The following is a 15,187-nucleotide window of genomic DNA, read 5'->3' as shown; positions in this document are numbered from 1 at the left end:
AGAGCTGAAAGGGACCTTGGAGGTCTTCTAGTCCAACCCCCTGCTCATGCAGGAGACCCTATGCCATCTTAGACAAAAGATTGTCCAACCTCTTCTTAAAAAATGATTTGCACAAAGCTTTCCCACATCTCTGTAGCAGCCATTCGCAAGAACCCGAGGCCTCCATCTCCCAACCTTGCTTTGATCATATCCATCCATCCAGATTAGATTAGATTAGATTAGATTAGATTTATTGGATTTATATGCCGCCCCTCTCCGCAGACTCGGGGCGGCTCACAACAATGGCAAAAACAGTACATAGTGACAAATCTAATAATTACCAATCTAATTACAGTTTTAGGTTAAAAAATTCATAAAAGCAACCCCAATATATATAAAAAACAAGCACACCATCAATCAAACACCAAAACAACATGGGCAAGGGAGAGATGTTTCAATTCCCCCATGCTTGACGGCAGAGGTGGGTTTTAAGGAGTTTACGAAAGGCAAGGAGGGTGGGGGCAATCTTAATCTCAGGGGGGAACTGGTTCCAGAGGGTCGGAGCCACCACAGAGAAGGCTCTTCCCCTGGGTCCCGCCAGACGACATTGTCCCACAAGATAAGAAGCTCAAAGTTCCTCAGCTGAAACCATGGTTGAGTCTGTCCTTGTGTTGTGAAATTAGGATGGTTTCGTCATGTCTTTTGATGAATCTGTTGGTTGGTGGCAAAAATAGGAAAGGCCCTAGAGTCCCCACAGACCAGTAATCAAAGTCTGGGTAGGTACCACATTTATGAAATATGGTTTCCCTGGTGAGATGCAAAAACTTCATAGGGAAATAATGACATTTTTATGCTATGCTGCTGTTACTGTTGCCAGGACAGGGTGCTCTCCAATATTCTAACTCTTCTGTCTCACAGTGGTGTACACATGATGGTGGCAACCCCAGGCCGTCTGATGGATTTATTACAGAAAAAGATGGTCGGTCTGGATGTCTGCCGCTACCTGGCTTTGGATGAAGCTGACAGGATGATTGATATGGGGTTTGAAGGAGATATCCGCACCATCTTTTCCTATTTCAAGGTATTAGGGAGGGCAGATTTTGCTCCAAACCTGATCCAAGACAACCCTTGATCTCTTAAATGATTATTTTTCTCTCAGCTTTACGCATTTTCTGGTACCAGATGTGTGACTGATGACAACTGTGGGGGTTTTCTGGTCTAGACAAAAGCTTTAGGCTAGTAGTCGAGATTTAATCTGTACCTGTTAGGATCTTATTTGTGTGTTGGATGTCTCCATTTGTTGGTCTTATAACTTACATAAACCTGACAGAACATTAGACTAATTGGAAAGATTGCGAGGCAGATTGGCAATCTGGTGTATGTGCTCTTTTTAGAAACCAGGCACTGAAAAGGTAGAAGCACAGATGTTTGAATAATATGTTGTGAACCGCTACTTATCTTACAAATTCTTCTTTTTCAGTTATCAGAAAGAGCCAGCTTTCATGAGAACATAGGATGAAATTTAATTTTCATGCTGCCTCTTCAGATAATTCATCAAACAGCCAAATAACTAGGTGGACCACTAAGCCCTTTTTTTCCTGGCTATTAGAAATATTGCCACCTCTTGTTTTCTCTTTCCTCTAGTGCAGGCATGTCAAACTGGATTTCATGGAGGGAGGGATTAGCATTGTAGTTGTCCTCCGTGGGCCAGCCGAGGGGCGGGGGGGAGGGCAGAAGGAGACGGGAAGGAAGTAGACTGGACAGATGCCTCCTGCCACACATTGCCTGCCAAAACAGGGTGTGGGGGACCACATCGCTCCCCCCGCACCCCATTTTTGCTAGCTGAGGCACCAGTCGTTTGCTATTTCCAGGCTGGCCTGCCAGCCTGATCTAACCACCCCACAGGTCGGATCATGTGAGTTTTTTGAAGCATGATTTTCTGTCTTTTCTAACTTACTTTACAGAAAAGAAAGATGAGATTCTCAGTATTCTAAATTGCTTGCCTAGTACAAATGTTGGTCTGCATTTATTCAGACTTTCAAATACTGTAAAATATATCTTGTGGCCAGATCTGGAAGCAGAATTTTTAGTGTGGCATCAGCAGAGCAAATTGTCCATCACTGCTTATTCGCCATCTGTGGTTCTCTTTTTCTTTTAGGGACAGCGACAGACCCTTCTCTTCAGCGCTACCATGCCTAAGAAGATTCAGAATTTTGCAAAAAGCGCCCTTGTAAAGCCTATCACAATCAACGTGGGACGTGCAGGAGCTGCCAGTTTGGATGTCATACAGGTATGTCATTAGTTTAGAGCTCTTCATTAGCCTGGCTCGGTTTGTAACTCAAGCTGTGCTGCATAGGGAGTCCAAATTAAAGTGAGCTGCTTGTGAGTTCTTTAGATAGTGGGTGTTGGATAGGAGAAATCTCAAAATGTTATGTTAATTTAGTCTTATGTAATTAATTCATTATATAATTCATTATATCCTATTTAGCCTTTATTCATACATAGTCTCAATCTTGGTTTTTTCTGTCTGTCTGTCTGTCTGTCTATCAATCAATTAAAAGAAACAGATATAAATATAAGCATAGGCATGAACGTAGGAAATGATTACAAATAAATGGGAACAGTAGGACAGGGACAGTAGGCATGCTGGTGTGCTTATGCACCCCCCCCCCTCGATGGACCTCATAGAAATGGGGTGAGGTCCATGGTGGACAGTTTAAGGTTGAAGCTGTGGAGGTTTGAGGATGTAACAACGGAGTCTGGTACAGTATAGCATTCCAGGTGTTGACCACTCTGTTGCTGAAGTTGTATTTTCTGCAATCGAGTTTGGAGCGGTTTACCTTGAGTTTGTATTTATTGTTTGTCTGAGTGGGCTTTTGAGTGCATGGCAATAAGGCCAAGCACTTATTTTATGGTTCAAAAAAAATAAGACAGGATCTTATTTTCAGGGAAGCAGTGTGTGTGTGTGTGTAAAATAATATTATTTACACTCAATACTTCAAGGTACTAATTTGTTGAGCCCTAATGAGCCACCTCGTGCTGACTTCTCTGTAGTATCTTTCACTTTGTCTTTCCTGTTTTATCTAGGAAGTAGAATATGTGAAAGAGGAAGCTAAAATGGTATATCTACTTGAATGTCTACAGAAGACTCCACCACCTGTAAGTTCAGAACTATCCTGATCTGATGTGATGTTATCACTCCCAAAGTTATCCTAATTTTTTCCGCTTGTCATAGAAAAGGAAGCAGTACTGCATGAGAACAATCTGATTTTTTGGCTCTTCTGTCATTGCATTCTATCTTATTTCTGCAGTAGGATCTCCCTTTGATTAAGGAACTGTAATATAATCATCACTTATTTTTTGGGTTTCTTTGGCAGGTTCTTATTTTTGCTGAAAAGAAAGCAGACGTAGATGCAATTCATGAATATTTACTATTGAAAGGTGTAGAAGCTGTGGCCATACACGGTGGTAAAGGTCTGTAAAACCTTTTGGTTTTGAATAAAAGTACTGTACTCCTTTGATCCCAGACATGAAATGCAGTAATCTGAAATAACAGAAACTGGATATATGAACGTTTGTCTGACTTCACTATAGTTAGAATAGATATTTTTTCAAATGTATCTTGAAAAGAGTAGTGGTGGTGCAGTGGTTAGAATACTGTATTACAGGCTATTTCTGCTGACTGCCGGCTACCTGCAATTTGGCAGTTTGACTCCCACTAGGCTCAAGGTTGACTCAGCCTTTCATTTATTTTATTTATTTATTGGATTTGTTGTATTTGTATGCCGCCCCTCTCCGGAGACTTCATCCTTCCAGGTTGGGTAAAACGAGAACCCAGATTGTTGGGGGCAATATGCCAACTCTGTAAAACAGCTTAGAGGAGGCTGTAAAGGGTCTATTGCTGCTCTTTTATATCACAGAATTGCAGTCACATGGTATGAAGCATAGTAAACGTTAGAAAAAGATCTAGAAAAGAAGATTCAAGCAGGAGCTTCTGAAGCTTTATCAGATCCTTCAGGGAGTTCTCAGTATTACTTGTGATATCACACGAATGTCAAAACAAATTATTATACCAGCTTTGGCCAGTGAAGCAGTTTACTCTTGTCCTTTCATAAAAGTGTCCATGAAGATAAAGGCTCTCTTGTTCCAAGAGTGAGAAACATGCTTACGGAGAATGGCAGCTTCTGGATTAGGGAGGAGGGGAAATCCTTCTGCTCTACTTAATGCATTACTTCATCTTACAGACCAAGAGGAGCGGACAAAGGCTATTGAGGCTTTCCGGGATGGGAAAAAGGATGTTCTTGTTGCAACAGATGTTGCCTCCAAAGGCTTGGATTTCCCAGCCATCCAGCACGTCATCAATTATGACATGCCCGAGGAAATAGAAAACTATGGTATGAAAGAGAGGGGCTCCTTGGGGAGGGAGGTTGGTTACCGGGCTCATGTGTTTGAATCACTAAACATATGCAGAATTTATCCACTATGCAGAATTTATCCACTGTGACAAAAACAATGTTTTTAAAAAATTGAGTGAAAAAACAATCAGCAGAATTTGGCTTGCAGAATCTGCTGCAGAAGTTATATATAGATATATATACAGTATATGTGTTCTAAAATGGATGCAGCTAAAATAGGATATGAGACACCTCCCAGCTTTTCCTTTCACCAAGTTTTTGCCTAGCTCACCTATTACTGTGTCTTTTAGCTTTATTACTGGGCGGGGTCTAACAAATGAACGGCTGGGGCGGATGCAGACAGCAACAGAAATCAGCTGTTGGGGATGCCCAAAGATTGGGAAGAAACAAAGCTCTTCCCTGTTGATCATGAATTTGATTTCCTTTGGTGACACCTAACAGCTTCTCATAGGCAAAGGCAACAAGGGGCATCAGCTGCCTTATTTTGCAGATACAGATAGACCTATGACTTACAACAGTTCAAAATTATAACGGCACTGGAAAAAAGTCACTTATGCCTGTTTTTCACAGTTACGATCTTTACAAAATTCAGATCAAAATTCAGAGGCTTGGCAACGGGTTCATATTTATGACCGTTGCTATGCCCCAAGTTCATGTGATCCCCTTTTGCGACATGACAAGCAAAGCCAAAGGGGAAGCCAAAATCACTTAACAACCAGGTTACCAATGTATCAACTACAGTGATTCACTTAACAACTGTGGCAAGAAAAGTCATAAAATGGGGCAAAATCTGCTCAACGAATACCTCACTTAACAGCAGAAACTTTGGGCTCCATTATGGTCGTAAATTGAAGACTACCTGTAGTGTGGATTGTGTAGCTGGAATAATCATAATTTATTACTCGCATGCTTCCTGACTCTCAATGCCTCTGGCAGCTTATGTCAATCAAACAACAGAAATGACCATCAATTCATTAAATGATAAAAATAAAGGTTAAACAATGGCCAGTGTGATGAAGTGAGGGGTCTAACTGTCCCTTGCTAAAAGTGTGAGTGAAGAGCCAGGTTTTCACGGCTCTTCTAAACAATACCAGTTTGGGGGTCATCTGGATCTCAGGGGAAACTGTTCCAGAGGCAGGTGCTGCTGCAAAACACCTGGTGTTCTAATATATTATGGGTTACAGGTGGGTTTTTTTCAAGTAACCGGGATTTACACCATGTAGGGCTTTATGGATAACCATTATTTTAAATCACACCGAGGAGTAAACCTGCAACCAGTGGTGTGCACATAGCTGACATATTATGTGGCCATGCCCGTTACTGTATAATGCCACTGCTTTTTGAATCAGCTTCTGGGTGATCTTCAGGGTCAGGGAGTATGTTACAGTAATCAAGCCAGAAGTCACTCATGACTGAAGCCCCACTCCTCCAGGTTTCATAATACACATTCTTTTGTATAAGAGATCCGGTTTTGTTCCCCCTTTTTCCTTTCTAGTATTCTTGCTTGTTCCTATTTTTTTATTTCTGCTTCTCTTGGAAGAGAAAGGGGAATTTGAATGTATGTGAGAGAAAGTATCTTATTTTGCCTAGAAGTAATGAAACCAGGGCTTAATTTATAAGGCCAATCTGGCCCTGATTTTATTTGGAATGTGGCTTTTGGTGGGTATACTGTATGTAACTGTATTTATATGTAAACGCTCTGCTGCATTCAGTTGCCACGACACCACTGCTATAAAAGAGATTACAGAGTCATAAAAAGAAAAGAAAAAGTAACTATATGTATACACATGTAAAGTGCATCACGTCACACATTATTCATGAGGAGTTAAGGCTTTCTAAGATTTTTTTTTTCACTGGATAGGGTTAAATTAACCTGATGGGGAAACTGAATGGTCTGGTTTTGGTCTGGTGTTTTTAAAAATAATTTCCCACAGCTACTGTATTTTGCTTTGGTGAGGAAGCACAATCAAGTCATATTTCTTTGGGCTCAAAATGGTATTTATATCTGACTTTCCCTCCCCCCCCCCTCCAGTTCATCGGATCGGGCGTACAGGCCGTTCAGGGAATACAGGCATTGCCACCACGTTCATCAACAAAGCCTGCGGTAAGAAACAGAGAAACTGATATAAAAGTTGGGCTGTGATGAGTGGAGCCAGAGGAACTAAGAGGGTGAAGGATGAATGAACTAATTATATTTTTGTCAGCTGGGCTCATCCAGTCATGCTTCCTAATGAATCATTAACAACAAAAGATATTCTGGGGAATTGGGATATGGTCAGTGAGTGGCCTGGGTGTATCGCAAGCGATATCTCATAGAGACAGCTACTTGTATAGGTACTGCCCCTTGTCTACCGTAATTGAAATGCAATTGAGAACCTGACCTTTGTCTACATGGCTTGTCCCTTGGTCCCTAGATGAATCGGTACTCATGGATTTGAAGGCGCTGCTGCTGGAGGCCAAGCAGAAGGTACCTCCCGTGCTTCAAGTGTTGCATTGTGGAGATGAATCCATGTTGGATATTGGAGGTAAGTTGTTGGTTCGTAAAGAATAGAATGAGAGAAGGCCTGGGAGACTAGAATAGTTTCATACATGAGGGAGTTTAACCTTTAGTAGGGCTGTGTTAGGTAAAAGCTTGTTGGAATCATGGTAATCCATTATTCAAGGAAATGGAAAGATTTATCTGCTCAGTAGCTCATGAAGGAAAGCAAGAAATAACTGCTATGCAAATTAGATGCTACCAGGTGCATTTTTCACAGTGTGGGAGGTTTTTAAGTCATATTACAGCTATAATAAGATAGGCATGTCTTGTGACTGAGAGCTGCTTAGGCAGTCTTTCTACTCCTCCCACGTGGTAATCACCTTTCAGTGATCTGAATTAGTTTGTTCGTTTGTTTACTTACTTACTTACTTACTTACTTACTTACTTACTTACTTACTTACTTACTTACTTACTTACTTACTTACTTACATATTTGGGCTTATATGCCACCCAACTCCCAAAGGACTCTGGGCGGCTTACAACCAAATACACAGAAAACATAATACAACCCCCCCTAAAAATAGTTCAGAACAATTTAAAACCAGCAACTGATACAGTATTTTCATTTCCAGGAGAAAGAGGCTGTGCTTTCTGTGGAGGACTGGGTCATCGTATCACAGACTGCCCCAAGCTGGAAGCCATGCAGACCAAGCAAGTCAGCAACATTGGACGCAAAGACTATCTGGCACACAGCTCCATGGACTTCTAGACTGATTCTACCTTTTGGCTAGGCGTAGGGTTTTTGTTTTGTTGCCTGGAAAGGCATCTTTTCTGAAATAATTCCAATGCCATTTCTGGAACGACTATCACCAATAGAAGTAGGAAACAAGCTAGCAGAGGAGGACTTTTTCCATTTGGAAAAATGCTTCTGTTGATAATATTGACCCTACCTCCAGGTGAAATGCTAGGCTTGATTGTCCCATCACATCCCCTTGGTGTCCGGGGTTGTACATTCTTGAAAGGCCTGCTCAATTCTTTTTTAACACCTGTTTGTTTTTAAAGTTATTCAGTGTATTTTTTTCTTGAGGGTAGTAAGGCCATTGTTGCAATAATATGTTGCATCAGAGATTGTCACGTGTGCTGGGCAAACATTGCCTCGTTCCTCCGCAGTTCACCATTATGAGGAGCCAGAGACTTGGTATGTCGTTCACATTCTACTAGGAGTTTTTGGTCGCTTATACAATCAGTTTGTATAATATTATTTACCCCTTGCTTTGACTTCACCCATCTTATTTCTGGCCACGTTGCTTTCTCTAACAGCTCCGTTTTGGATGACAGCTCCTGCAGCTGCAGAAGAGCTGTTCTTGCCTGCTAAAAGTCTTTGAGTTAAATGTCTCCTGGGACTGTCTGTCTCTCTCTTGGGACTTTTTGCCTGTTATAAGTTTCTGCGTGCTTGCAGGCCCCAAAGAGGAAGTTAGCAGGCAGAGGAAGTTGCCTGCACTATCATACTGACTGACTCATCCCTTGGGCAGCCACAAGAGCTCATCATCTTGACAGTCTCTGTCGCACACTTTACTGGGTTGTTAGCTTGGATCTGACTCCTATGGAGCACCCTTTGAAAGATGGGTTCCTGTATATTCAGCACCCGAAATTTGGGAAGGTAAATGTGGTATCTCACTTGTAATGGGAAGGATGATTCTACAGAATCTTGATGGTAGAGGTGAAGGGATTTGTGGTTTGTCTTGTCAAAGTCAAGGGAAATTTTCTCTATACTTTCCTAAACGGCTAGGGCTTAAGATGTTAGCCTTGGTCGTACAAGGCAAAGCCTGCAATAGCTGTGATTATCCGGTATTTTTCCATTCTCTTGTTATATTGTTATATTGAATTGTGAGTGTACATATTCTGTTGTTTCTGGATATGATTAAATCAAATGACAAATAAAATTAAATGCTGTATACATTAAGGAGTGTAACATAAATGTGTATGTTGGCAAAATGTGGAAAATTGGCCTGAAACAATTATTCTTAATGGAAGATGGACAAGATTACTTTGTAGTATATGCTTTTGAATGGAGGAACCCAAGGCCAGGGTCTTTGTACTGAGTCTCCCAAGTAGGTGAGACTTGGGAAAGCTCAGACATTTTTAAATTTGAGACACCCATAATAGAGGCTGGGATGGAGGGAGATTCACCTTATTCCCCACCCTCTTCACTTTCCTATCTCTTCTCAGCTCTGGTGTTGCAGCTGCCAATTAATGCAAATACAATCAAAGTCTTCCCAAAAGTTAAATTTGGCATTGTGAGGTGGGGAAATCACCAGTATAAAATCAAAACTATGCAGTGATTCTCTCATTTTCAGTCATTTACCTTGTAGGTCAGGGTTGACCGATGTCAGGTGGCATCCCCCAGATTGAAAAGGAGTCATAACTTGACTTTTAATAGTCTAGCATTTCTTGAAAGTATTTCCATGGTCTCAGTGATGTTACCTCACCAAGACTGGTGTTTCCCAATGAAGCCAAAATCCAACTCGAAGGGTGAGACCAACTGAAGATTTTCTAACTGGCAATTTTGGTTACTGGTGTCAATTGACACATTAGGGAATTACGGTAGATTTCAACCCTCTTTGTTAATTTCTGATTGTACTTTGAAGTTTGGGAAATGGCTGCTTGGCAAGCAAAATTATATGCTCAGTTGAAGTTTCTTGTTTTATTGAAATTAATTTAAATTAGCCTAAATTAATTAAATTAAATTAATTATAATAGGCTATTACATTTTAATGGCTTGGGCTTCCAGGCCTCAGTATTATTCCCTTAGTGCTAGTGGAAAAAATATGTTTCATACCAAACTCTTAACTTGCTTTTAAAATAACACTGAGATTTTATATTTGGTTACTTAGAGTTATGGTTTTTTAATTTTTTTAAAATTATTTTTATAACAATACCGTGTTTCCTTGAAAACAAGACCTTCCCAGAAAATAGCCCTCCCCCCGAAATAATCCCCCCACCCCCCAAAAAATTCCATTTCCTCTGGTTAAGGTTAGGGAGACATAGCTGGAAATCAGGTAAGATGGCAAGAGGAGCTCCATCTTGCTCCACGTCCTAAAAATAATAAAACTTTCCTGAAAATAAGGCCAAGTGCTTGTTTCAGGGTTCAAAAAATATATAAGGCAGGGTCTTATTTTTGGGGAAACGTGGTACATATTTAATACTCTTTCTTCCTCCTATTTTCTCCACAACAGCACTGTGAGGTGAGTTGTGGCTGAGAAAAAGTGACTGGTCCAAAGTCACCCAGTTGGTTTTCATGCCTAAAGTGGGACTAGAATTCATAATCTCCTGGTTTCTAACTTTGTGGCTTAACTCAAAATCGGCTAAATTTCATAGCCAACTGAGATACTCTTCTCATATCATGTTCCGCAGAAGTAAGCGACTTATACAGTATGCTGAAACAAATATGAGTTGATGCTTTGGTTTGGCATGGTGTGAACCAAGCTAACTATTCTTTCTAGAATAAACCATAGTTAAGCAACACACAGTTTAACAATGATTGGTTCAGTGTATCCCTTTGATAACGGCTACTCATTGAGGAATTTTACACTAATTGGTGTGGGTGAATACAAACATAAATCTCATCTTCCAAATATTTATACAAGCCTTCCTAAAACTGGTGCTTCCCATCTTCTCAACAGTATTTCCATCATTTCCGGACATTTTGTCTATACTTCTCTTAGAATCAGATCCTCTGATTCTAAGCTTCTGCATCAAAAATTAGGTGGGTGGGTATAAAAAATAGCTCAGAACATATTTAGATTGGCTGAGAATTATTGACGCTGATAGGCAGCAATTTTATAAGATTTAGACATTTTAATTCTTTTTTTAAAAAAAAGTTTATTTACACAAACATTTAACAAACATTTAAACGCGTTGGACACTGACTCTCCTGGTTTATCATTCCGTTATATAAAAGTTACATAACAATAAATACCATTATTGTTCAGTATACGTTACTTTTTTTGATCTTGCATATGACAATTTTAATTCTGTCTGGAAAAGCTGACTATTGAATCTGGGCTATTTTATATTTTAAAGACAATCCATTTAAGGAAAAACAGTGCACACACCTCCCTTTGGCCTTTTTTCGAAGAAATTACATATCTGACTTGCGTAATGGAAATTACCATATTTCACTTGCTCAATCGCTGATCTCAGACCATGAAATGCAGTGGCAAAGGGGAAGGGACAGCACTGGTTGAGGATGAGCTGGTCCAAGAAACAATAGCTGAGGGCCCTGAAACCATTACTCACTATCAAGTCTGCAGGCTTTTTTTTTAATCCCAAAAGGATTAGAAATTTGCATTTCTATCAACTGCTTTAATCAAGGGAGGAAAAAAAATCCACAAACACTTGCGGTTTCCACTTGGAAACTGTTTTCTGGACTTCGTGCTTGAAGTAGAAAAAAACTGAAACTTTGATTTTGGATTTTACTGGTTAGATTTTGTTGTTTTAGAAACGGCTAGTTCAAACTATAATGTAAAAGTAAAAAGTTGTGACTGACTTGATGTTATTACCCTATATACCAAGTGCACCAAGACAATTGGTGTGTCCAATCAAACTTGGTAATAAAAATCCTATTCTATTCTATTCTATTCTATTCTATTTTTTTAGTAGGCCTGATACTGATATTATACAAAATACCTTCTATGCTTATTATAAATGTAACAAGAGCAACTATGGAGTAATGAAAGTGCTTTGCTTCTATACATTGGCTCCTACTTCTGTGAGTAGCTCAGTAGCAGCAGAATCATATTTTCCCTCTGTTTCTGTGCAGCTACTCCAAACTTACTCTCTTATTCCTTCCTTGTGTGTGCAAATATTTTGACTGCCATTGGATTGTTTCCTGAGTTGCTTCATTCCCCCATCCCTTTGCCTCCATTCACAGAAGACTTGGCGGAAAGTATGGGTCCAAATTTTTGCTGACAGTCCCTTTGGCGTTGCCCGCCTTGAGTACTTTGAAGCGCGTGATAGTGTTGCAGCAGGAAAAGCAACCCTGAGAAAAGGGGAACGTAAAGTGATTCGCCTCTCGGACTGTGTCTCTGTGGAAAGAGCTGAAGATCAGAGCTCCCCCAAGGACACTGTGCCGTTCTGCTTGTGCATGCTGGAACGCAACTGGACGTTCGCGGCAGATCAACCGAACGAATGGATTGAATTCATCTGCCAACTCGCTTTTCAGGTATTGATCAATTCCGTGTGTAACTAAATAGCATTCACTTGCATCTGCTCGAACTGAATTATAGGATGATTTCTCATGCCCAAAGGTTAGCCATACAATAGCAATAGCACTTAGACTTGTATATCGCTTCACGGTGCTTTACAGCCCTCTCTAAGTGGTTTACTCTTAAGAGTCAGCGTATTTATTTATTTATTTATTGGATTTACCCTCAACAATCTGGGTTCTCATTTCACCCACCTTGGAAAAATGGAAGGCTGAGTCAACCTTGAGCTGGTGAGAATCAAACTGCTGGCAGCTGGCAGAATTTAGCCTGCAGTGCTGCATTTTAACCACTGTGCCCCCATGGCTCTTACAAGCCATAAATGAATTGCATACTGGACTGATAAAGTTTGAGATCCAGTGTAGCAAAGTAGTCAGGGTATTGCATTAAGACCATGGAGACCAGTTTCAAATCAGTACTGATCTCAATGATCTCAGGCAGCTTATTTTATTGGTGGGGGGAAACAACAGATAGAGCAGTGATGGTGAACCTATGGAGCCATATCTGCCAGCACATGAGCCCTTGTCCTAGTTCAGCTCCAGCATGCGCGTGTGCGCCAGCCAGCCGATTTTTGGTTCACGTGGAGGCTCTGGGATGATTTTTTCGGCCTCTGGGGGGTGGGAGAGGGCGTTTTCGCCTTACCCAGTCATTAGGGAAGACTCTAGAGCCTAGGGAGGGTAAAAAATGGAGCTACCGGGCCCACCTGAAGTTGAGAATTTGGGTGGAGGGGATCATGTGGACATGCATGGGAGGCAGGACAGTATTGAATTATGGGTGTGGACCAGTTGATGGGCTACCAAAATTTTTTTACTACCATACGGTGGCCGTGGCTTCTGCATTTTCTTTCAACATTTTCAGTGCAAATTGAATCTTCGGAGAGGGGCGCCATACAAATCTAATAAATTATTATTATTATTATAAATTGGGTGCTCTGGAGTGGAGCTCCAAATTTTGCTACCGGTACTGTGTACCGACGGTACCCATAGTAGCCCATCACTGGTGTGGGCAGTGAAGCATGTGCCATAGCATGTGTGCATGTGCTTTCAGCACCCAAGAAAAAAAAGCTTCACCATCACTGAGATAGAGGGTCTTGAAATTTTGGAGGCAAATGGGCTGTAAACATATCAAATAATAAGTTGCACAAGGGTTGCTGGATATGGCGACACAAAAGGTGTGGTAAAGTTGTGATAAAGAAGGGCCATTCAAATGCTGCAATTTTGCTTTTATACGCTCATTGTCTGAGGATCCCTCTCATTTTTTCCACTTTTCCTCGGATGCATCCAGAGAAGACCTTCCCAGTCCAGTTCAGTTGGAAGCACCTCAAGCCCTCAGCCCCTAATGGAGGAGAATTCCATCTACTCATCCTGGAAGGAAGGTACGTATACTGACTTAAGAGTTGGGACCTATAGCCAGCCAGGGCATTAAAGTAATTAACACTCATTTGGGCCGACAAAAGAAAATCCCTCTGGAGAAAGCCACGTTTGACAACTTGCTATAACTGACAAGGTTGCTCTAGAGCAGGGTTGCCAAACTCCTGGTCCACAGGCTGGGTGCGTCACGCTCTAGCCACACCCACGTCCAGTTTAGTGAAGGGGAAATGTCAGGTGATGCCGCCATGACGACGCATGTTTGACTCCCTTGCTCTAGAGCAGGGGTAGGCAAAGGTGGCTCTTCTATGACATGTGGACTTCAACTCCCAGAATTCCTGAGCCAATCATGCTAGCGCAGGAATTCTGGGAACTGAAGTCCACATGTCATAGAAGAGCCAACTTTGCCTGCCCCTGCTCTACAGCAATGGAAGCTCAGTCTATGGCAGTGATGGCTAACCTTCTTGCCGTCATGTGCCAAAAGTGGGTGGGGGGAGTGTGGAGAGTCCGTACGTGGGCATGCCCGCACCCAAGGCATCCTTGCGCATGCACATACAAACCTCCTGCACTCCCCCGCTTTTGGTACATGATGGCACTGGATTTTTCACCCTCCTCAGGCTCCAGAGGCTTGATAGGAGCCTGGGGAGAGTGAAAACAGCCTCCCCAAAGCCCCTTGGAGGCCTTCTGGAGCCTGTTCCCCAACTTTTGGTGGGACCGGAAATCCTGTTTTTTGCCTTCCCAAGGCTTCTTAGGACTCTGAGGTGGGCAAAAATGGCCTCCCCCCCCCCCCCCGGAAACCCTCCAAAGGCCAGAAATGTCCTGTTTCCTGTTCCAGTTGGACCGGAAGTCCTGCTTTTTTGGCCTCCCCAGCCTCCAGAGGCCCTCTGGAGGCTGGAAATAGCCTCCCAGAGCCTGCACATGAGCCCTTTAATTACCTCAAAACAGGCCATGGTGACTCCTGGGAGGGGTGGGGTGTATATGGCTAGAGCTGATTTACAGCAATGGCTCCCATGCTGGCAAATACGGCTCCACGTGCCACCTGTGGCCAGGTTCACCATCTCGGGTCTATGGCCTCAAAGCTGTGGTTATGGATCCCAGTTTTTCACCCAAAACTACAATCACATTATTGGTTTAATTTAATTTAACCTATGTTTAATTTTACTTACGTTATTGTAACCAAATTGTTTTTGTCCTGGTCCAATCCAAGTTAACAGGAGGGCAATCTCTCCATGCCAAGTACAGGCCGTCTTTACACAAAGGTTGCTCACCATTGTGATACACATTCTAGTACTTGGCTTTGTTGGTCCACATCTATTCCCCATTGTGTCGGCTGACAAAGATTCTCAAACAGCAACCATCATTGTGGAACAAAATAGTAATGTAAGCATCCACAATATCTTCCTTCCAGGAGATAGCTTCTCAAATTCTACTTTTAAAAGTTAATCCAACATTTTATTCGAAGTTTAAAACTAAGTCTTCAAGTTCAGTATTTTTATCAGTTAGACTTTTCCTGGTCTCTAGAGCTGATGGCTTTCCTTTGTTCTTCAAGGATGTCCTGTTTATTTTTCAACAGCTTTCAATGTTATTCTATGAGGTGCCTAATGTTATGGTAGGTGGCTAGTAAGTCTTTTTAAGTAAGTAAGTAAGTAAGTAAGTAAGTAAGTAAGTAAGTAAGTAAGTAAG

General features: G+C 41.6%; 2 protein-coding genes across 2 annotated transcripts in view; both read left to right on the top strand.

Moving 5' to 3' along the window:
- DDX41 (DEAD-box helicase 41) overlaps positions 1-8,836 on the top strand; it is a 31,096-nt gene extending 22,260 nt beyond the window's left edge. Inside the window, exons 10-17 of the mRNA XM_070738830.1 lie at positions 898-1,060; positions 2,138-2,269; positions 3,067-3,138; positions 3,357-3,453; positions 4,224-4,373; positions 6,427-6,498; positions 6,809-6,919; positions 7,506-8,836. Of these exons, the coding sequence (XP_070594931.1) occupies positions 898-1,060; positions 2,138-2,269; positions 3,067-3,138; positions 3,357-3,453; positions 4,224-4,373; positions 6,427-6,498; positions 6,809-6,919; positions 7,506-7,642 (934 nt within the window). The 3' untranslated portion in view covers positions 7,643-8,836. The remainder of the gene's footprint in view (positions 1-897; positions 1,061-2,137; positions 2,270-3,066; positions 3,139-3,356; positions 3,454-4,223; positions 4,374-6,426; positions 6,499-6,808; positions 6,920-7,505) is intronic.
- Positions 8,477-15,187, top strand: part of DOK3 (docking protein 3) — a 10,663-nt gene continuing 3,952 nt past the window's right edge. Inside the window, exons 1-3 of the mRNA XM_070738831.1 lie at positions 8,477-8,533; positions 11,807-12,097; positions 13,422-13,512. Of these exons, the coding sequence (XP_070594932.1) occupies positions 8,477-8,533; positions 11,807-12,097; positions 13,422-13,512 (439 nt within the window). The remainder of the gene's footprint in view (positions 8,534-11,806; positions 12,098-13,421; positions 13,513-15,187) is intronic.

This window comes from Erythrolamprus reginae, chromosome 2 (assembly GCF_031021105.1).
Source record: "Erythrolamprus reginae isolate rEryReg1 chromosome 2, rEryReg1.hap1, whole genome shotgun sequence".
Taxonomy (NCBI): domain Eukaryota; kingdom Metazoa; phylum Chordata; class Lepidosauria; order Squamata; family Dipsadidae; genus Erythrolamprus; species Erythrolamprus reginae.
Note: the sequence above shows the minus strand (reverse complement) of the source record. Positions and strands in the feature narration are given on the sequence as shown.